Source organism: Lissotriton vulgaris, chromosome 12 (assembly GCF_964263255.1).
Source record: "Lissotriton vulgaris chromosome 12, aLisVul1.2, whole genome shotgun sequence".
NCBI lineage: Eukaryota > Metazoa > Chordata > Amphibia > Caudata > Salamandridae > Lissotriton > Lissotriton vulgaris.
The window spans coordinates 263,152,875-263,176,899 of NC_141700.1; the positions used below are offsets into that span (position 1 = coordinate 263,152,875).

Consider the following 24,025-nt stretch of genomic DNA (forward strand, 5'->3'; position numbering starts at 1 on the left):
GTCAAGTTATCAGCCATTGGATTACCTTGTGTGAACGTCTACTATGTTACCCACTTGGCTTTAGCTCAGTAGCAACAGCTTCACTTTTTATTGAGGCATGGGCAGCTTATCGAATTAAGACCACCAAACTAAAAGTGAAAGCGTAAAGGCATAAAACACAAAACTGTCCCCAATGTCCTGGATACCAATCCAGTTTTGGGGGGAGTTTGGAAAAAGACAGGTAAACAGATTCTAAGTGCCTGGAATACATACATTTGCCTTCTTTGGTGCTGGTGTCAAAAGGTCAACTGCTAAATTGGGCTTCACAATTTCCTTCACAATAGATTCTGCATGAAAAAAGGAAAAATTATCATTAGATCGGTCATCCATAACAGCACATGGCCTGCCTTGACAAACAAATTCTGGTTGTATGAATGGCAGGGAGATCTAGAAAGGGTTTTCACCTTAGAGAGTAAGCGCAAAGCAGGCTCAGAGATGTGAATGTATTTCAAATAGTTTTGTATAGCTGTTTGCCCCAACTGACGTTTAGTTTCTACGTTTCACAAAAGTATTGAATAAGTCTTAAACATACACTTAATAAGAATGACATGAATACCTTTAATATGAGCACTGCAAAATAAATTACTGGCTTTACTGTGAAAGCACGAGGCTGTATGAAGTCCTAAGAATATAAACATGACATGAATAAAAGGTTAATTAAGAAACATCACTAACATATGGTTGAAAAGCAAACAAAATAAAACTATAAAACAATGCAACGTTGTGCCCTTATTAACGTGTGATTTACTGAATGTTTACCAGGGAATTATGCGATAGTAAAATCAATATGTCTGTCAAAACTCCTACACTTTTTCAGGGTTTCCCTGGTGTTGCAGTTGTAGGAGACAAAGGGCGCAGAAGATTGAAATCTTATAGGAATTCGAAGTCAGGTCTAGCTAGTTTAAGAACAGAAGTAGCAGAAAGCGAATAAAAAAAGCTACAGGCCAACTTTCTAGGTTTTGGCTGGACTTTTATTTAGTGGTGAATACACCAGTGTTTTGCTTATTTTTTGATCCACAAATAACTTCACGTAATGTAATTAGCCAGTTAATGCGTTTTGAAGAGGTCATCAATCAATCAATCAAAGACATTTATAGAGCGCACCACTTACCCGTAGTAAGTTAATCTAAATTGTTTAAAGCATCCCCTTAAGCAGCACTGGTTTCAGCATTAACTGCTATGCTGAAACTCTCAACTGAGGTAACACTGCTAGGATGCCATCAAAAAGGACAGAGCAGCATATCATCAAAGTAAACTAAGCAAAGCTCATCATCCTGGATAATAGAATGTCCCTTATTTTGAGAATCACTATCCCAATATTGGTCTTGAGATAGTTAAGAGAACTGGCCCGTATACTAAAGCCCTACACTTTAAATATGAGGCTCGAATCCCGACCATCAGCTAAGGCAGAAGCAGCTAGGCCTTTGTGTAAGTTTGTGGTTATGACAATCAATGATATCAATTACAAAACCTATTCTGTGGTACATTTTTCATTATTGAGACTTTGATCGTAAAACCGATGCCAATCAAGGGAAGAGCAGAGATTGCTTCTTAAGTTGTAGTATATCAAGGGTTTAAAAGCACTGCACTGCAAAGAAAACAATAATCAAAGTAAACTATGCAAAGCTAGTACTCCTAGGTAATGCTCTGTCTGTAGGGCTTTGGCCGCTGAACTTGGGCCTATGCTAGGACCAGTTTGTAAAAACAACGCAACTTCTCTCCGACTAGCTCTACTACTTCAGCTGCCTCTCACCAGCCTAGTACTGTGACGTGTGTGCTTATTAACTCAAGGCACGCCGTACTTTTCTTATCTTTATTACAAAGACCTGGGCGGACTCAACTTCTAGCCCTGACACCCTATTCTCTATTTCTGCCGACTTCTATATTTTCAGGCTGGACTGCATGTGATCTGAAAACAGGGAGGTGGCATTGCGATCAATTATAGAGCTAAATTTACGGTCCAATGCTCTCCTCTATCATCCCTGCTACATGAAGCAGTCTCTTTCGGCGTAGAAACGCCCAACACGCAGATCTTAAAAGGCACTGATATTTATTACCCACTTGGCCCACGTTCTGACTTAGCCCAGGAGATTGATAGTCTCCTGGAGGCTAATATCTTCCTATGTAACCACACGGTCCTTGGCGATTTTAATTTTGCTCTAGACACTTACTCTGGTAATGACACTGCAGCCCTACTTCTGATGATGTCCTTGCTTGGTTTGGACCAACTAGTGGATAGTCCAATGCACCAAGTTGGCCACCTTTGGGTAACATAAGAACACTTCCCCTTGTCTGGTCTAATCATAGGGCTATATTCTTTGACATCAGAAACAGTGCAAGGACCTTTAACCAGTCCATCTTGGATCTCCTAATGTGCATGGCAAACGATCCAAGCGCCTGCACTTTCTCAACTGCTAGAAGATACAAACAGGCCTTCAGGAGACAGGAGAAAAGATGGAGAACTGGCTATTACCATTCGGAAAAGGCCAAATATAAGATCTGCTTATCAAAATATGAGATGTTGATTCGCTAGGAAAAATCGACCTACTTCACAAACAAAATTGAGGCTGCGGCAGACTCAAAAGAACTGTTCGCTACAGCAAAACAACTTACCACCAACACTCCGTCCTTACCTAAAGATTGTAGTCAATCTTTTTGATATACTGTAGCGGAGGCCTTTTGCCTCAAAGTTGAAGATGTTTCCAAAAAATGTTCTCGTCTTAGATCGGTATCCTCCTCAGTCTTGCAAACTTCCATACAATATGATATGGACTCCTTGCTTAGGCATTTCACTCAACCATCTTGGGATGAGGTTACAAAATCGATGAAAGACCTCCAAAACGGGTCCCTGTGTGATCCCTGCCCGCTTAGAATTGCCATCCTCACAGCTGAGACTATCAGGCCTTTATTGGCAGATATCTTTCAATTGAGGAGCCACTCAGGATTATTTCCTTCAGCCTGGAAGATAGTCAGTTTTACCATTAATTAAAACACCTTCGCTTGATCCATGAGACCCTAGTAGTTATCATTCCATTTCCTGTCTTCCACTGCCTGCCAAGATCATTGAAAAGGTCTCGAACAAACAATTGGTGGAGCAAATCCATAACAACAACCTTATGGATGTCACCCAATTCGGTCTTCGTGCTGGGCACAGTACGGAGACTGCCCTTATTAAAGCTACTGAGGAGATCAGGATCTGGGGTGAAGAGCTGCCCTGATCCTGCTTTATCTGTTATTAGCCTTTGATACCGTGAATCACAGGCTGCTGATGGATCTTTGAGCAGGATCAGGGTGACCAGTACCGTCTGGGAGTTGCTAAACTCTTTCCTCACCGGTCGAGAGCAATCGGTACGACTTGGTGACTTTCTCTCTCCCTCTTCCTTTCTTCCTTGCATGGTCCTCCAGGGGTCCTCGCTTAGCTGAACACTCTCTAACATATATGACACACCCATGGCAGAACTGATACGATCTTTTGGTCTTGCCTTGCCATCCTATGCCGATGAGACACAAATTGTCATTTCACTGGCTCCGGAGGACAAGAGTGTTGCTGCTAAATTTTGTGACGGCATGAAGGCAGTTAGTTTGTGGATATCTATGTACGGCCTCAAACTCCACTCTGGTACAATGGAGGTTGTTGCTGTTTGGGAGATATATATATTTGAGAACCTGAGGAAATACATTGTTAGAAAAAACAGTGGTTCACTTAGGCCAACGATTTCAAGAGTGTTAAAAACACCTGGGGTCTTAAAGAATTTTTTAAAGAACCAACAATACGTAATAAACAAGAGGCAAGTTTAAAGGCAGGAAAATACTTAACGCCGTAATGCAATTAATTTATTAATTGCATATTTGAGACATTTTTCTGTGTGTATCATGATGTAGTGAACACAAATAAGTGAAGGAAATGTGTAGTGGTAAGTGAGAATATTTAAAACATGCAGAAATTCAAAACAACAAGATGCTTAGACTCCTTTATGCATTTCTTGATGTAAAAAAATTGGAGTAAAGTTGATCTGTGGTTGATCGCGTTTTGATCTCATAAAATTGAGATCATAAGGACAAGGAGTATGAGCACCAAGTATTTTTGGGGGGAATCGCCATATCTACCAAGAAAACCGGAATGAAAAGGGATAGGTGCGAAGCGCCTTTTCAAAAAATATTGCTGCACGGGCTAGTGTGTTCGGAGACTTGGTGAGCGTATTGAGCAACATCAGACTTGGTGAGTGAAAACAGGACGCCGAGTGGGAGCTCCGGTGTCTCAGGACAAAGCACGTAGGTAGTCACTTGCAGTAGAATAAATTAATAACGATAGTCTATATACCAGGACGCATAGGTGTCACTTCCAGTGGTGTGAATTAATCACAATAGTCCACATACAAGGTCGCTGCCAGCCAAGATAGCGAGCCGGTAACTTAATGGCCTCGGAGAGCAACAATAATTTCCACCCGAGTGAGTCCAGACGCCGAGAGGGAGCTCCGGTATCACAGCTCAATCTATTTTAAATATTCTCACTTACCACTGCACATTTCCTTCACTTATTTGTGAGCACTAGATCATGATACACACAGAAAAATTACTCAATATATATATGCAATGAATAAATCAACTGTAATACAACATCTGATAGAGACTTTTAGCTGCAGATTCCTTATCTTTGAATTTCCCAGGCATCATCCTGGATCCGGAAACTTTTACTGAGCAATACACTTTCTGCGCGAAGTCAAGTGGCTCCATTCGGCTCCGCATGACGCCAGTGGCATCAGTTAGGACGTTGTGTTGCCTATATAGGCGCCACCCAGGTGTGCGGACGTCAGTTCTTTTCTTTTGCGGGCAGTTAAGAGCACAGATCCAGGTAGAGCTACCCCTCTGACGATTTTTGGCAGGTCTTTTCTCAACTTTTGGCAATTCTTTTAGATTTTTTGATTTTGTGTGCGCGTGGTATCTTCGAGGAAGACCGGTTTTGAGCCGTGCAGGACTTGTTCCCGCATGATGTTGGTCACCGATCCCCACCGCATATGTCTGTGGTGCCTCGAGCACGACCACGATACAAAGTCGTGTTTGGACTGTCGGGCGATGGCTCTGAAGACCTTGATCGAGCGGGTGATAAAGTTACTCGCGGCCCGGCAGTCAACTCCGTCAAGCGAGACTCTGAGAAGATCATGGGCCCGACTGAAAAAGAGGAGGTCTCTTCCTCCCATTCAAGGTTCTTGGGACACTCAGGGAAGAGGCATAAGGAGAAGAAGAAGTCCAAGTGGACTTGGTCTTCACGTCAACTGGCGGCCGTCGTCGAGAGAGGTAAGGAGCACCGACGCTCTAGGCATGGTTCCGCGACTTCGCTTCTCCCCCCCTTTCGGGGAGACGGAGCGACTCCCCCTCAAATAAGAGAGTTTTACGAGGCCATGTGCTGCATATTTGAGCGGAACGACCCCGCTGTTGAGGCTTCGGGTCCCGCGGAGTAGGAAGGGGCACCATTTATTTCAACGCCATCGGTTCCAGCCACGACGCGGGTGGGAACCCAGGGATCCGATTCGACACCGGTCGTGCCAACGCCACCTTCCCCGGATTTGAATCCAAAGTCAGTGCCTGCGACATCACTGATGCCAGTCGGTGGTGCAAGCCCTGTCCTCATTCCAGACGACACAGAGCCGGAACAGGGTTGAGCGATGACAATTCCAACGTTGACAGAACCCAGAGGTTCTATGTTGTTGCTTGAGCACTTTGAGGATATGCTAGGCTCAGGAGAGGAATGGGAGGGTCTGGGGACCCTCCTGAAACCCATTAAGTCTCTTAGGAGAATTTTGACTGGTATGGAGAACTTGGGGATGCCAGTGGACTGGATACTTCTACAGATACTGGCATGGTCTCTATGCCAACAGTGCCTACAGAGGAGGGGGCATCCTATGCCATGGTGGCTTAGAGGGAAGCTGAGGTCCTTGGACTGGAGCTGCCCTCAGTGCAGGTCAGGACTAATCTCCTGCCTGAGGTGCTTCAACCTGGGGCTTCCACGTCCGAACACCTGTCGCCCTTTAATGAGGCACTTAGACGCCCCTCTTGGAATATGGTCCAAACCTAGCACATGGGCTCCTGTGAATACGATGATTGCACGCCGTCATTGCTCAGCTCCGGATGACCCAAAATTCCTCAGTCAACACCCCACCCCAGAGAGTTTGGTGGTGCAGGCCTCTACGTCCCAAGGCACATTCCCTTCCACCCCTCCGGATAGGGAATCCAAGAGGTTGGATTCATTCAGGAAGAAGTGGATTTCTTCCTCCAGCCTGGCATTGCGGTCGGTGAATACCGCATGCTTATTGGGCCGTTTCTCCCATTTCCTTTGGGAGATGGTTGAGTAAGTGCTGCCACAAGTCCCGGAGGAGGCCCGGGCTGTGCTCTCCCAAGCTGTCAAGCATGAGAGGGACGCAGCAAAAGTCACCATACGGCATGGCCTAGATACGACCGATTTGCTGGGCAGGTTGATTTCAATGACGGTGGCGTTGAGGCGCCACGCCTGCCTTCGCACAACTGACTTCTTGGGCGATGTCCAAGCCAATTTGATGGACATGCCCTTTAATGGATTCCGCCTTTTTGGGGAAAAGGTAGACTCAGCCCTGGTCAGGTTCAAGGACTCTTGAGCGACGACCAGATCCTTGGGCCTCTCCTCCACCCTGTGGCCAGACTTCCTTTCTCCCATTTTGTGGCAAAGGAAAGGGTTTCCAGCTGCGTCAGACATATCCCAGTCACTGTCCCGCACAGACTGCCCAAGCCGTGCGACGACGCGGTACATTCCGATCTCAGAATGTAGGCCAGAAGTAGTCAACCACACTGTTCCCAGCAGCCGCAGCCTCAAGCAATCCTAGGCAGATTCTGCAGGACCACACTACTCCAGTTGTTGGGAGAATTAATAATCATCTTCTCCACTGGAGATCCATGCCATCGGACAAGTGGGTCTTGCAGATAGTCCAGGAGGGCTATTCCCTACCTTTCCATCCTCCCATTTTGCCAAATCAGGAACAGCTGGCAGAGAATCATTTAAAGTTGCTCCAAGAGGAAGTTACGGCTCTCTTAGCCAAGGGAGATATAGAAAGGGCCCCTGTTTCAGAAGTAGGCAGTGGCTGTTATTCCCACTACTTTCTGATTCCGAAGAACAAGGGACTACAGCCCATTTTAGAACTTCGGACCGTCAATCTCTTCCTCAAGAAGGAGAAATTCAAAATGCTCACTCTGGCTCAGGTCTGCCTTAGACCAAGAAGACTGGATGGTAGCTTTGGACCTGCAGGACGCGTATTTTCATATACCCATCCTGCCGGGCCACAGGCGTTACCTGTGGTTTAAGGTGGAGAAGTGTGGCTCACTGGTTAGAGGAGGCAGACCTGGAAGCAGACGTCAGCCCGGGACCAGGGTTCAATTCCCAGCTCGGCGGGGTCTTGAGTCCTAAAAATGTCCATGGACTCGACAATTCTCGCTCCGGTGCCTACTCGATTCACGGGTTCACACTCTGCGACTCTGGGCAATAGCTTGCTTAATCTCCACAACGGCCCCTCGCGGCGTGATGCCTGGCTTTCACTTTGCGGATACCCTGCTGGGGTTATCTCACAGGGGAATACAAGGACGGGTTCCCTAAGCAAGCGCTTAGAAACCGCTCGGTGATTTGCGCTATATAAATTCCTGTACATTTAAGGTAGGCCACAAGCACTTTCAGTTTGAAAATGCTCCCCTTTGGCCTTGCCATTGCCTCATAGGTGTTCACCAAGGTGATGGTGGTGGTTGCAGCTCATCTGCGCAGGTTAGGGGTGTCAGTCTTCCCCTACCCCAACAACTGGCTGTTGAAGGTGTCCTCGCCCCAAGCTGTTGTCTCCCACCTTCAGACTACAGCGAACCTTCTGCATTAGCTGGGGTTCTCTATAAAAGTGCCAAAGCCACATCTGGCTCGTTCTCAAACACTCCCTTTCATCAGAGCTGGTCTGGACACAGTGCAGTTTCGGGCTTATCCACCCAGGCAGCGAGTCCAGGATATTCAGGCGAAGATTCCGATATTTCAGCCTCTATCCTGGAGATCGGTGAGACTGACTGAGGCTGTTGGGCCTCATGGCCTCTTGCATCCTGTTGGCAAGACATGCCAGATGGTGTATGCAGGCTCTGCAGTGGGACTTGAAGTTCCAATGGGCACAGCATCAATGAAATCTCATCAACGTGGTTCAGATCTCGGAAGGAACTGTGAAAGATCTGCAGTGGTGCTTAATGAACCACGATTGGGTCAATGGCAAACCCCTCTCTCTTCCCCAACCAGACCTCACCGTTGTAACAGATGCATCACTTTTGGGACGGGGCAGCCACCTGAGAGAGGTGGAGATCAGGGGACACTGGTCTCTGGCAGAGACAGGGCTCCCCATAAATATGTTGGAGCTCCGAACGATTCTGTTGGGGAAGTTAGTGTAGGGGTTCCCAGACAACACCACCGACATGTTGTGCTGCAACAAGCAGGGCGGGATGGCGTCGTGGACCCTCTGCCGAAATGCCCTGCGTCTATGGACATGGCTGGAACAGCAGGGATTAAACCTGGTGGTTCAACACGAGGCAGGTTCTCTGAATGACAGGGAGGACAAACATAGCTGTCGATGCCTAGCATATCATGAGTGGCATCTCCAGTCAGAGGTGGCACAAGATCTCTTTCAGCAATGGGAAGAACCTAGCATAGATTTGTTTGTCTCCAAAGAGAAAGCGCAGTGTCAGCGGTACTGCACCCTGGAGTTTCCAAGGCGCTATACCTCAGCAACGCTTTTCACAGCGAGTGGAGCTTAGGCCTGTTGTACGCCTTTCCACCCATACCACGCCTGCCCGGGGTTTTTAAAAAGATCAGGAGCGACCGGGCCCAAGTCATTCTTGTGGGTCCAGACTGGGCGAGGAGGATCTGGTACCCAGAGCTTCTGAGAATGAGTACCGATCCTCCGATCAGGCTGCCCCTTCAGGAGGATCTTCTGTCGCAGCAGCAGGGGAGGGTTCACCACTCAAACCGGTCAACTCTGCACCTTCATGCGTGGAGATTGAGCGGCGGAAGTTGATGGATTTTGACCGTCCTCCTAAAGTCTGCAACGTTATTTTGGCAGCCAGGCTGCCCTTCACTAAAAAGGTACACGCCTGCCGTTGGCAGAAATTTGTATTATACTGTACAGAAAAGTTCATTGACCCTCTTTCTGCTTCTCTTTATAGTGTCATTTAATTCATTGTAACCCTTGCTCAGCAGGGCTCTGCCTTGGGAACACGCAAGAGTTACCTTTTTGCTCTGTCTGCTGTTTTGCAGCTGCCAGACCAGCCCTCTCTCTTTAAGTCTCCTACTGTAAATACATTTCTAAAAGGACTAGCTCACTTGTTTACACCTATGCCCTTTGTTATGCCATAGTGGGTCCTTAATTTGGTCCTTACCTATCTGATGTGTGCTCCCTTTGAGCCTCTGCACAATTGTCACCTCCGGCTGTTGACCATCAAAATAGCCTTCTTAGTGGCGATTAAGTCTGCCAGGAGGGTGAGTGAGTTGCAGGCGTTATCCTGTTTGCCTTCTTATCTTATGTCCTTTCGGGACAAGGTGGTGCTTCGCACCAGGGCATCCTTTTTGCCAAAGGTTGTGAATCCATTCCATTTGCGTCAATCCATCACTTTGCCCCCCTTCTTTGCTCCCCCACATCCCTCTAAGGAAGAGTAGCATCTCCACCGCCTGGACCCAAAAAGAGCGTTGTCATTATACCTTGACCACACAAAAGAGTTCCGGGTGGAAGACTAACTCTTACTGGGTCGTTCTCTGCATCAAGATCAGTTATGCCTTGGGATTAGGAGCCCATTCCACCTAGGGAAAGGCTGGGACTACGGCCTTGGCTCGGGTGTCCCATTCCAAGACATTTGTCAGGCAGCGACGTGGGCTTCTTTGCACACATTTGCAAAACATTACTGCCTTGATGGTCAGGTGCGCAGGGACGGACATTTTGCCAGTTCATTCCTGCAAGACTTTTTAGTTTAGGATGCGAGTCCGCAACCCACCACAGGGATGGTATGGATCGGGTATCTGATTCAAAGGTAAGGAATCTGCAGATAAACAAGTTACTTACCATTGGTAACACATTATCTGGTAGAGACTATCTAGCTGCAGATTCCTTACAGCCCCACACAAGCCTCCCTGCTTTGCGGACGGATATTGTAGGGCGAGGCTTCTTCCCCTTTTTTGGCCTTAGTTTTGCACACGACTACATCAGTTACTTTGTGGCACTGCGCTTCTTGCGTAGGTAAAACGAAAAGTACTGACATCCGCATGCCTGGTTGGCGGCTATATAGGCGCCACAACGTCTTAACCGATGCTACGACGCCGATGTCCCAGGAAGATGAATGGAGCCACCTGACATCGCGCACAAGTGGTATTGCTCAGCAAAAGTTTCCAGATCCAGCCTGACACCTGGTAAAATCAAAGTTAAGGAATCTGTAGCTAGATTGAGTCTCTACCAGATAATGTGTTACCAAAGGTAAGTAACTTGTTATTGTTTTGCCTTTATACTTGCCTCTTGTGTATTACATATTGCTGGGTTTTCAAAATATTCTTTAAGACCCTAGGTGTTTTCAACACTCTTAAGAACGTTTGGGGCCCAGCCTCCCTTTTGATGCCCTGAACGGTGGCTGTCTGAACTAGGTTTACTTCCCTCCCCAGTCTGGTCTGCGAAGAACCAGGGAGTTCTCCTAAATGATAAACTGTCCTACGTCAATTAGGTCAATGCAGTTACCTCGGCCACTTTTTAGGTCGAGCCTAATGCACTGCTCTAGGAAAACGACTTCTTGGAATCGCTCTGGGCTTTCCACACGCTCGTACTTGTGTTTTCTTTTTCATTGGTCTTTGCGTGTCTTTCTAAAAAAGACCACGCAATTGGTCAAAGGTGCCTGCATGTATCCGCCCACGGCCTAAGAAAGTTGGGGCCATTTGTTCTACCATCTGTTTTTAATTAGCGCAGTGCACACCGCGCGCGGCGGGCACCACTCGCGTGCTTGTGTTCCTTTGTTTTCCCCCTCGTTCGGGTCCACACACTTGTTCCTCTTTCTAACCCCTACTTTATGGTTGTACATGTACTGAGAACGCAGTACCTTAGCAAGGCTGCCCTCTGTCCAAGTGCAAGCAGGGAATGGGGGTTTCATAGCTTCTGGTTAGATGGTAAAATAAACTGATAAGCGATTAGTCGGGTCCTCGCTCCGCTTGGCCCCGGTGCACTGCACCATCGATAGCTACGTCCAAAAGATGTTGTTTAGTCAATCCTTCTTATCCCCTTGTTGTCTCCCCTCTCTCCCTGTTCTTTTACACCTCTGACTCTCCTCCACGTTCTCCCGCCCTCCTCCTTTCCCGCCTCGTCTCCCACGCTCGTGCCCACTCTGCCCCCATCGATTTTCATCGCGGCTTCTCAGCATGCACAGCAAACCTCTGCAGCGCCGCTGAGCTAATAAACATTTTTCTCAGGTGACAGGCGCGGCCTAAACGTCTTAGGTCACTGTCAGCAACGATTAGAATAGGGTTTTTGTTTTATCCGAGCGCGCTTCCCCGAGGACAAAATGCTGCCTTCTAACAGTTTATACAATGTCACGTAGACGTCATTAAACGTGGTACTCAGCCTTGTGATTCTGCTGTGAAAAGATTATGTTTCAAGGCGCCTCATGGTAGGCCATTATTTTAACAATGTATTAAAGCTTATCAAACCTCTTCAATGATTTGGGCGAAGTCAAAGTTTTAACATGCAGGTGTTTTCCAGCAGGCACATAACCAAACAGGCTATGTTGAAGGTCAGTGTGTCCTGCAAGTTGCACATGCAATGACCACATAACCTCACTGAGCTGTCTTACTAAGCTCCTTGTGTATAGATTTACATGCAGTGCTGAGCAAAAGACACAATATTACAAACAAGCTGCAAAACTGTGATAGTAGGTTACATGGTACAAAAATATATATATACCTACTGGGTCGAGGCTCTGTGTCGGCTCAACATTTTGTGATTCTAAGCATGTCACTCAATTTACCTTTGCCTACAGAAAACAAGCATTGGCATAGCCAATATGTCTCGCCTTTGGGACCTTATAAGTGTTTAGCCATGCAACAGTTGATGTTGTTGCAATAAGGATATTGTGCTGCATAACTAAATACCTATAAGGTACCAAAAGCGAGACCGATTTGCTATGCCAATGCTTGTTCACTCTTAAAATGATTAAGAATATCCTTGTTTTTATTCCAGATCAGTATTAAAAAACTGTGATTACTTTGCTGGTTATGTCGAAGGTTGATTACTGCAACTGGCTGTATTTGAACATGCCCCAGCATGTTCTTAATAAACTGCAGACCATGCAGTACGCAGCAGCCAGCATGCTTTGCAAAATTCCGAAGTAACAATTGGGCTCCAAGTTTGTTAAGAAACTACACTGGCTTCCTGTCGGAAAGAGGGTCAATATTAAAGCACTCTGTATTGTGTACAAAGCACTGCACGAGCAAGGACCTGTTTTACTGAAGACAAGCTTTACCTGGTATACACCAAGCAGGTCGCTATGCTCAGCCTCTGCCAAACTGGTGGTAGCCCCCACATTAACGAGCGCAAACTGGGGTGGCAGAGGCTTTGTGCTTGGAGCATTGAAGGCCTGGAATGCCCTTCCCATTTATATCAAAGCCACGTCCAATATTTTGGCTTTTAGGAAATCCGTGAAGACATGGCTCTTCTCCTCTTTTTAATTGTCATTTATTTATTTCGAGTTCTCTTTGCTTTCCTGCTATCTCAGCTAGAGGCAAGAGGCCTTTTTTGGTATTTGCGAGCTTTAGAAGGACACCTAACACAACATAACATAACAGACTGCCCCTTATATTGAGAAGCACTATCAGAATATTGATCTTGAGGTAGTCAAGAGAACTGCCTTGTCTACTATAGTCCTACATCTTATATGTCAGGATGGAATTACTGCCAACAGCTAATAAACAAATACCTAGGAGAGAGCTGATCCCTTTTTTATATTCTGGCTTTGACTATCAATAATATAAACAACAAAACCTTTTCTCGTAACACAATGTTTACCACTGAGACTTGGACGGTAAAACCGATCCTAATCAAGGCGAGACCCAAGATTGCTTCTTTGGTTTTTGCAAAACTAAAGTGATATTGCACAATACATTTGCAGAGCATGGAGCCAATTAAAGAGTCTGAGTTTGTCAAAGAACTGATTTTATGTGGCTAACCATAACCAAACAGAAACATACTTTAGCACTGTTAATAACTAAACAACTAAACAGTTTAATTTGGTGGACCAGTCTGCTAGAACCTTGGATTTATGCTAATATCGGCTGACAAGATGCAATGTATTGAAACATTTTTTTAATTTTCCTCTACTTGGTATTTTAGATGTATAAACATCAGATTTTCAGACTGTATGCACAACAATGTTGAAATTGAACTCCTCTAGATGAATATAGTTTCCCCAAGGTTGCAATAATTCACTATGCAACGAGTTAACTGACTTTTCTGGAGGGATTCTGGCGTCTACCCAGACAGAACTGACCGGTTTTGAAATGTTGTGTTCCAAATGTTATCTGAGAGCTATTTATCTCTCTAAAAATCAATTCAAATTATGTAAACCTCCAGGACCTAAGAAGGAGGATCTTGTTGGCATTATAAGACCAAAGAAACAATAATTAAGGGAGGGCAGTGATACCATATAGTACAACATGTATGCCTGCTGATGATTTCTTTAACCTATAGAAAGTTATACTGAGGAGTGGCGATAGGGCCAAAGTGTATACATCTGCAACTAGCACTCTCTGATAGGCAGTAGAGTTAACTGTCCTAGGATCAAAATATAGAGGAGTGGTTGTTTTATCCAGAAAAGTAATTAAAGATGTGTATACATAGAGCACAGGCATCACTCACCACATACTTGATGGCAGTGAGTTAATGCCACACAAGAAGAAGAGTTTGTGTCTCTCTAAAGTGCTTACAAGATACACATTTCCTAGATTATTTTGTCAGAGTAATGGAGGAGTGAAAATGAAAAAAAGCATGAGAGCATCATATGTGGGCTTAGGAATGGCCTTTACCAAAAGACAGCACAATAGCCAAGAACTCTCCAAATTCAAAGCTAGATGAAAAAGTTAATTCAAATCCCAACTAAAGAACCATCAGGGCCATAATTAGCAACTGCAGAGATCACACAGGTGTGAGAAACATGATAAAAAATAACATGGAGGATGAAATGTTGCCGTTCCTCTGGATTCTATTTGGTGAGATGCTAGGTCCAAAATGAGGTGAGAAGGCAGAAGGTCACAAAGTGGACCTGAACTGGAACTGGAAACTGGGAAAGATCAGAGGTCATGCAGCATTTTGGATAAAACATAATCTTTCTATTAGAATGGGAGGATACGGACTAGAGTAGAATTTTCAAGCAACACCACAATGTTAAAACACTTACATAATTTTGCTCCAAGATACTGTCCAAGACACCATTTTCAAGAGACAAGTTCTTAAACCAGTGATGGAGGCCCTTAATAACAGAAATAGCCCACACATAGGCATGATTTTGAGTTGATGGTCCAGAGAAGAAACAATAGGTAATCACAACCTAGAGTTAGTGAAGGCAGATGAAAACTACTAGCCTGGAAAAAGCAAAACAAACAACAAACTCTACCTGATGAGATGCAAGATAAAGTACAGGTGACTATGACGAGGGAATGATACTATTATATTCTTCCACTGTAGCAAAGAATCTCAAACTACTTGTGATTTCACAGTTCGAGGTCCTATTCTACAATTAAACACATACCTATGCTAGTCAGATATTAGGCAATATTGGCTTGATAAGAGTCACATAAATGATCAATCCATCCCTCCTGATTCAAACAAAGACTCAATTAAAATAATTATTCCCTCTTTTCATAAACATTGTTAAGATTCAAAGAAAAATTAAAAGGAAATAAATCCATGTGATCCAAAACAAGATGGAGGAAATGAAGTGATTCAAGGAAATCATCATATAGGCATTTTTGCACTTATTACAAGGGTCTCTACACAGTGGGGGGCAGAGAGAGAGGAAGATTAATACACACAACTGAAAGCTTTCCAACTGCTGAAAAAGACCAACAACATATACGAGGATAGTCTTTGGAAGGATACAAAAGAACAATTCCAACCCTCAGACCAAGATAGGCTTAAACGTAGGATTTATAAAACATTTGCGCTGGTGCCCTTCCAAATAAATTATGCAACTCATTGGTGGTTGCGAGGAAGATTGCACCGAGCACAGAGGAGATATGATTGTTCTACTGGCAGTAGCACTCCTCAACGCTGAAGGTGGGCTACTCACTAACATCTAGCAAATCAGAAAATGTGCTCCGAGAATCAGTAAACATTGATCAGTCAGGTTTGTGAAGAGCAGCCAAACCTTTCGCAACACTAGGAGAATTGCTCAATGTGTTAAAAAGGTTAACAAAACTAACAGTTATCATTAAACTTTATTTGGCTAAAAAGCCATAAAAGTGTACATAAATAGATAAAATAATTCAATTAAATACAAAATCAAGGATTGATGCATCTGAAAAGTTATCTTCTGCCAGGGCTTCAGACCCCAATGCCCGGTTACTGATGGAGGAAGTGGGGGTGGGAAATCTGACTGCAATAAGGAGACTGGGGGAGGAAATTAAACTGTGTAACCTTGGTGCAATCTGCAAGTTTTGAAGGGAGTTCAGCCACAAGGGGAGATCCCTTCAAGCAACACACTATTTCCATTCCTCCCCTCTCCCAAGAGGAAGAAAACGGACTGTGCCATGATAAGAGAAGGGGATGGGGCACTCAGCAGAGTAGGGGGTACTAATAGTGATGAGGTGAAAGGCATGGGAAAGAAACAAACCAGTAACACAGGGCAATTAACCTCAAAAGAATAGTCAGGTTTGGAACTCCGACTAGTGACCCATGTCTCAAGCCATTTACATAAGTTGAAGGCTCTGCTCTCTCTGAATTTTGTACAGCAATGTGGGGGGAAACTAAATGAAATTAGTAACATGTTAAGGGAGCTAAAGGCCCCCGTTCCATGCCCATGTCATTTTCGGAGTCGTCAAGCAAATTATGTATTCTCAGGAACCTACGAGGCCAAGGGAAGGCCTGGTATAATTCAAGAGGCTAGGTGTTCTAATCTTGACATCAACAATACAAATTTTGCTACTGCAACGAGGCCCAATACCGACCCAGAGGTTACTGGAGTAAAATCTTGCGTAGGGATGCCTATAGTAAAGGCAAGAATGGTTACCCTCAGCTTCCCCCAGAGTGCACTATTAAAGAGTCCAGAAGGATGTTTCGGTTTTACCGCCTACGGTGAATGTGGATTAATCTGCTATAAAAACAAGACAAGCCACTGGTTAAAATCAAAATCTGAATTGTCCAATGACCTCTCATTGGATGTACTTATGGTCAGAAGAGCCCCCTGGATTAGTATTAACAAAAAGGAATCAGAGGCTACTGTGTAATGGTGAATTTTTAATCACCTTATTTTGTAAAATCTCTTTGACAGAAATCATAAACGGAACCCAGTACTGCGCACAATCCAGGTTCTGCCCCTGGGTTACTTTTATAGGCCATTTGGACCCACACATATGAGAACTGTTTCAACGGCCCCTCAGAATCCTAGTAAGAGTCTAGTTTTTATATGTGGAAACACCAAAGCGGTTCGATGTTCTAACCTCCTTGAGAGATTTGGACTGACCTTTTTATCGAAATAGGCCTGTATCACCAGGCCATATGACCACTCACTCCTGAGTGTGCAGAAGGGGAATTAATGCAAGCAGAAAACGAGGTGTCTCTTTTCCCTGCTAGGGAAATCCTGCTGCTTAGCTAGCAGGAAAGTGACTCCAAACAATCTCTTAGGCTCCTCTTGAGGAGCTTTACAGTTGTCAGAAAGAAATTGTTAAATGCAGACTGAAGGTCATCCATAAATATTACTAATATAATTTGCTTGCAAGAAACTTGGGCCCCATGAGTTTCATTTGAATGGTTGTTACTGCATGTGCAGCACTGCAATCAAGCCTTGGTCAAGTAGAGATATAGGGGGTTTAGCTTTTTTGATTTCAGTTAAATAAACTAAACTCAATATAAAAATAATAGATTTCAACTCATATTATCAATTGCTGGTCCTGGAGATGAAAAGTTAATTTGACGTTTTATTGATTAATTACTAGAATACCATTTTTGATGGTAACTTGTGTAATAGATGAACCTGAAGCTAGGTTGTCCAAGTTCTTGGATGGTCACACAAAGGAGGTTCTATTTATTTGAGTGGAACATTTTAACCGCAGAATATGCAGTAAAGTAATACTTCGCTCTGTGGTTTAAGAATTCAGGAAGAGTTTCATATGGTACATTTCAAACATGTCTCATGTGCAGAGACAGCCTCTAGAAACTTGGTTTTTGCAAAGATTTCAGGACAACAGAATCCCCAGTTTTATGCTAATGTCCTCAGATCTTACTGTTTTATTAGGGGGATCATGAAGTAGTAGCTTCCTGTTTAAGTGACCATAATCCACTTATTACCACATTTGATCTATACCTACATGACATCACAGGGTACAAGGAGAATTTGACTTTGAAATCTACATTTTATAAAGAGATTAGAGTTAAATGGGACAATTTGGATAAGGAGGAATTTCTATTCAGGCAAATTAAGGACCAAAGTCTAAAAATAGCAACATTAACTGCCCCTGATGAAGCCCCTGAGAATGTTTTAGGGGCCTTTAATTCCCTTTGCACCTCCATTTATAAGACGTTAACTATCAATAATCCTACTAAAAATCAACCCCCACAGGGATTGTTTCATCATGCCTGTTCAATAGCTCACAAGCGTCTTAAATAAGCCTTAGCAAACCAACTACATTCAAAGGAAGATATAATCTGTGCTAGAAGGTCATTGAACTAAATTCTGGAGACTAGGAAATCTGAGCTCAGAAGGGAGGGTCTGAAAAATGCAGGGACATCTAAGTTTAGTGCAGCCTTTGGAAGGTTGTTAACCACCCCTTTTTCTCAAGATACCAAAAGCTCCAGATGGATTCTCTTATTCCAGTTCAAGCCGGGGTGGTTCTCTTTCCAAATATCTTTAATCTCGGACATCCTGAGATTCCCTCTATCCCCAGGGATACAAAATCTTATGATTATGGAAATAGGCAGTGGTAGTGACAATTTGTAAAAAAAAAAAAAAAGAATTAACATTGTCCAGTTTCCTACCAGCCTATCGCCTGCCCAGTAAATTCCCTTAAAATATTAGGTAGAATTTTAACTATGAAAATTGAGGTATGGTTAGATGGCAAACAGATTCTCTCTAAAGCACAGTACAGCTTTCCTCCAGGGTTAGGCACTGTAGAATAATGCCTTAACCTGCAGTTAATAGTGAGGATATATGACAAGGCCAGGAAAGGTTCAATTCATTTGGCTTTTTAGGGACCTTTTCTGTGCCTTTGACAGGATTAACGGAGCCAAACTATGGGTTATTTTGGAGAAGATGGGGACTGAGCAAGCCTTGATTGACCTTTTACTTAGGATGCACTGGGAGACTGTGGCTAAGATTGGAGAATGAGAAACTCCCGTCTTCGATCTCCAGGGGTACCCCAAGGCTGTGTGATGGCACCATTGCTCTTCCTTACATATATAAATCACCTGGAGGAACACCCACTACAGGAAGGGAAAGATTTGTCACAAAACTAACACCTAAGTGCGGCTGATCGGATTATAAATTTGTAATCAGGATAAGTTGGCCTTTCCTTAAAGCTCTTTTAAAACACAGTGATACATAAATAGATGTGATAGTGACTCCTGGAGATACAATAACTCTAGATGAGATTGCCACTCTCCCTTTCAATATTTATTCAATGTGCATAACTATTCAGAAGACAGTGGGGATGCTGAAGTGGTTTGGTTGTGGGACAAGATGCACAAGATTTCCTTGTTCAGGGATGATGTCATGTATTCTGTTAGGTCAGGAATTGGTAAAAAGAGCATAGGAGTAGCACGCTAAGAAATAGATCTCAATAGATGCCTGAAAAGATAGGCTGCAAGTGGAAATACCCTTCCAAATGCAACTAACCGTTTGCATTCCCTGTCTAGTGAGCACTGGGAAAGGTAATGTAGTGCATTCAACAATTTATATAATGCTATATACCTCTGACAAAACCACAAAGTGCTTTGATTCCTGGCACCAGTTCAGAGTGCACGGCTGCAAAGGTGTGGGTCCCAATCTGGCCTACATGGAGGTAGTGGCAAACTTATGCCTACAGGTATCATAATATCTCACAGTGAAGTGTGAGAGCAGATGCATTTAGGCATGTAGTTAATGACTGTTTTTGGTATCTGTATCTTGCAACTAGACTGCTTGGAAGACACCGTTTGTGCTCTCCAAAATTCAAGGTGAAGGCCATTACACGATGACCATACCTCAACTGGATTTAACGAACCCTGTCATGTTTGGTATCAAACATCCTGGGATTATACCAAAACAGTCAGGGAGGTATGATTCCATGCACTGTAAAGCTCCTCCGGGAGGCCCTCAGTGCTCCCGGTACCAGTCTTCTAGACTCGGACAGCACAACATGGCTGCTGTCGACCAGAGACACGATTCTGTCCTCCTGTTGCTGAACCAAGCTCGAGCAGGGGAAGGCAGAACAATAGGTATCCTGTCACAGGGAGGTGTAACCACCGCCCAGACAGGGTTCAGTGTATTGGGGCCGGGTGGGAGCGCTTGCCAGCACCACTCTGCTCACATTTGGTGCCTTTTTGCATAGTCCAGTTCAAACCAGCTCCATTGACTACCGCTCTGGCGCGAAACTGGACAAAGGATATGGGAGCATCGTTCCCACTGTCCGACCCCTCCCCTGGGAGGGAACCCTGAATCGTCACAACCCTTTCCTTAGGATACTTGATGGCTTACCTGTAGATGGGACCCCAGATTTGTCGTGGGACAAGATTCATTTCAAGACACCACTTCTTCTTCGACTGTCTGGGCACTCTGGACTTCGCTCTGGGCATCAAGCCTGCAAATAGGAAGACTCCTGCTGCTCCTGGTCTCGTCGCCCTGCTCGTCTGCTGCAACGTCCGTGCCTGTGCTCCATACGGGAACCTTTCAAGGCCTGTGGACATCCAAAACACCTGAAGCAACCTCCCTTGAAGTGAAGGAGTCACTTCCCTGCAACTGCAGGCACCAAAACAAAGCTGACCAGTCAGCTGATCCCAAACTCCAACGGACTTCATAAGGCTCACCAACACAGGTGGTGGTTCTCCACATCCCTCGTGGCCTACCCTATCCCCTCACTAAGTCTTAGGCCAGTATTCCTCAACGGAGCCACAGGAACCGGACCCGTGTGCACAGCATCGACTTGCTGTTACAAAGGCTTGTTGGCTTCCTTCCTCCAAGATCTTCGTGCTCCAATTAGCCCCAACCTCCAGCATCTCCTGTGACCAAGATCTTCATCCTCAACGCATCACTTGCACCGTGGGCCTTCATCTTTGGTGAGCTGCTCGAGCTCCTCTTGCGAATTCAGCCCCTCCAGCCTCTGGGTCATCTTGAGGGTCTTATTTGATTCATGTGGGATCCCCCGATTGCTGGGGGCCTGCCCTGACTCCTCTGCTTGTGGCGAGTCCCCTGGACCTTGCTGGTCCCGATACTGCACCTTCTTTGTTTTCCATGTTGTTTGCAGTTGCCAAGGATTGTTGGTGCTCCAGACGGACACTCACCCCTCAACTCTCGACATCAAACGTGGGACCTGCTTGTGAATGGCTCTTGGTCTTCCACAGCAACCCCTGGTCCTCACAGCTGCAGATCCAAGGTCACAGTCATCTCCCCTGCAGCACCCAACATTGTGGGCTTTGTCTTGTTTTCCTCCTGGTCACTCCTAAGTGGCATAGACTCTGTCCCCTCAGATTGCAGGTACTTCTCACCTTGAATCTACCTTTGGGTTCCACCGGACACTTTCACCTTTCTTTAAAATTGCAAACCAGACTTACCCATTGAAATATATTGAGCCAGCGGTCATGTTCTCACTCTGCACACAACCTCCATGAGGTTCCTGGTTACTTACCTCGAGTGGTTCCTTGGGTCCCTGCCAATTCCTGAAGTGTGTATAGTCTTGACTTGAGTCGTGGTTCGCATACCCCTATTTTAGTATATGGTTTGGTCTCCCCCTTGCGACCATGTGTATCCATGCTACTTACCTGTTCCTATTGAAAAGTATTGTGTGCATTGTGTATATCTCCGGCTAGGACATATCGGTGTGTGTTAGTGAGTGTCTTATAATTAAAACATATTTTTATAAATATACTCTGTAGTTCTTTTTCACTTAATATAGACCAATAAGATTCTGTTCTGGTAAAACAAGCTGCTTTACAATACTTCTGGACTAAGAAGGAAAGGCTGCTCTCCACAGCTACCACTTAGAGCTATCTAAGGTTGTCTAAGATCAGTAAAATCACAATAAGGGTGGCCACTTACATAAGCATGCATCATATACCAAGCCAGCTTCTCACAGCAGGCCAACTTTTGAGCCTCGAGAAACTCTGGATGTAGAGGGGAACGATGCACAGGAAAAAGGAGAATGTGAGACTATGTTTGCTCCGTCAGTAAGGAGGACTACGTCCTGCTCGACAACGGCGAAATAGTGGCCCTCATCCTCCTGGACCTCTCCGCGGCGTTCAACACTGTCTGCCACCGCACCCTATTCGTCAGAATCCAAGAGAAGGCACTGGAATGGATCGTCTCCTTCCTCGCCGGAAGGACACAGAGAGTCCGCCTCCCCCCTTTCAGATCAGAAGCCACCGAAGTCATCTGCGGCGTACCACAAGGATCTTCACTCAGCCCCACGCTGTTCAACATCTACATGAGCCCCATTGCGGCCATCGCACGCCAACACAACCTCAACATCATCTCCTACGCCGACAACACCCAGTTGATCCTCTCCCTCACCAACGACCCCGCCACCGCCAGAACCAACCTTCACGAAGGGATGAAAGACGTAGCCGAGTGGATGAGGAACAGCCGCCTGAAACTGAATTCGGATAAGACGGAAGTCCTCATCCTGGGATCGTCGCCATCCGCCTGGGACGACTTCTGGTGGCCCCCTGCCCTGGGCAGCGCACCCAAACCAACGGACCACGCACGCAACCTGGGCTTCATCCTAGACTCCTCCCTCTCCATGACCAGACAAGTCAACGCCGTCTCCTCGTCATGCTTCAACATCCTATGCATGCTACGGAAGATCTTCCGGTGGATCCCAACCGAAACCAGGAAGACGGTCACCCAGGCCCTCGTCACCAGCCGACTGGACTACGGCAACTCCCTCTAGGCCGGAACCACTGCCAAACTCCAGAAAAGACTTCAGCGGATTCAGAACGCCTCAGCACGACTCATCCTGGACATCCCCCGACGCAGTCACATCTCCGCACACCTAAGAAACCTGCACTGGCTCCCCGTCAACAAAAGAATCACGTTTCCGACTCCTCACCCACGCACACAAAGCTCTCCACAACCAAGGACCAAGATACCTCAACGACCGCCTCAACTTCTACACTCCCACCCGCCAGCTTCGATCGACCAGCCACGCCCTCGCCGCCGTCCCCCGCATCCGAAGAGCCACAATGGGAGGAAGATCCTTCTCCTACCTGGCCGCCAAGACGTGGAACTTCCTCCCCACCTACCTCGCCTGACCCAAGACCACCTCGCCTTCAGGAAGCAACTCAAGACCTGGCTGTTCGAGCAGTAGCAGGCCCCCCCTCCACAAGCGCCTTGAGACCCTCCGGGTGAGTAGCGCGCTATACAAATGCTTTGATTGATTGATTGATTGACAGTTCCTTGGATTAACAGGTTTTCAGGCCACTGAAGCAATGCAGAGTATCAAAGGCCGAAGAGACGCCAGGTAACAGGAGTGCTGCTACTCAATGTCAGTCAGCAGCTTTGATGTGACCCCATGTGCCAATCAATGCTGCTTTGTTGACTCCACCAGGGCAGAATTAATCATCTTAGTCTCACAGGATGTGATATGTCCTGAGGCAGAACTCTCAACAAGATTCACTGAGAGTGACCATTTGTGGAGTTAAAAGGGTTGTGTTTTTTTTTTAAAGAACATTTTGGATATTGGTGATTTTGTGATGAATGAGGAAAATTCCTGCTTCATATAAGTGGTTGGACAACTGAAGAGATATCAATCCCTTCGGTGCTCGGGACAGCCCCCGGCCGTCATGCATCACGGTGGGCGTGTGCGCACGACGGCTGGGGGCCATCTGAATCCCGCCCACTGTTTAAAATTCCAGCATAGCGTGAAAATTCACGCAGCATGCAAGGGTTAAGGAAAATGTTACTGGATCTGAAGATCAGTCTGAAATGTCAATCCCACTTTTAGAGTTGGTGAAGGTATCAGGAAACAGTTGCTTAAAGTAGAGCAGACATGGTCAAACCCCTCTCTTGTATGTTAATACCTGTGCTCAAATATAAACGTGGGCAGTTTTCACAGTCTGCAAAGCAGATCACTATCAGCTGGAGCGAGAATAATGATTCCAGAAGAATATCGTGATAGTGGCAAAGTTTTAAATTGGTTAATGTGAAGTGAGCTAAATATGGAATATATGGCTCAAAATATGTATGGGGAGTTTACCAAACCCATCACTCCTAACAAAGTCACCAAGTGTGATATTTATGTACTGGTATGTGGGAACTTAAGAGTTTAGATGAAATAGTGATTAAAATACTAACATAGTAAGTTCAATATGAAAGTATCAATGGGTTGGGGAAAATGATGTAACCAGACAGACTAGAAACTATAGATTTGCACACAAAAAAAAAAATACAGAACACCTGCTTTTTATGCTTTACTATAATTATCCCAATGTGAAAGTCTGTTGTAAGTACTGGCACAGGAATATGAAACTAAAGAGTAAATCTGCATTGTAAGATTAATGTTAATATCAGAGTGTATACCATA

General features: G+C 45.3%; 1 protein-coding gene across 3 annotated transcripts in view; it reads right to left on the reverse strand.

Annotated features, from left to right (window-relative positions):
- Nucleotides 1–24,025, reverse strand: part of KATNB1 (katanin regulatory subunit B1) — a 633,244-nt gene that overhangs the window by 144,775 nt on the left and 464,444 nt on the right. For all 3 annotated transcript variants that reach the window (XM_086945006.1, XM_086945005.1, XM_086945004.1), the window contains one exon: nt 253–326. In XM_086945006.1, the coding sequence (XP_086801132.1) occupies nt 253–326 (74 nt within the window). The remainder of the gene's footprint in view (nt 1–252; nt 327–24,025) is intronic.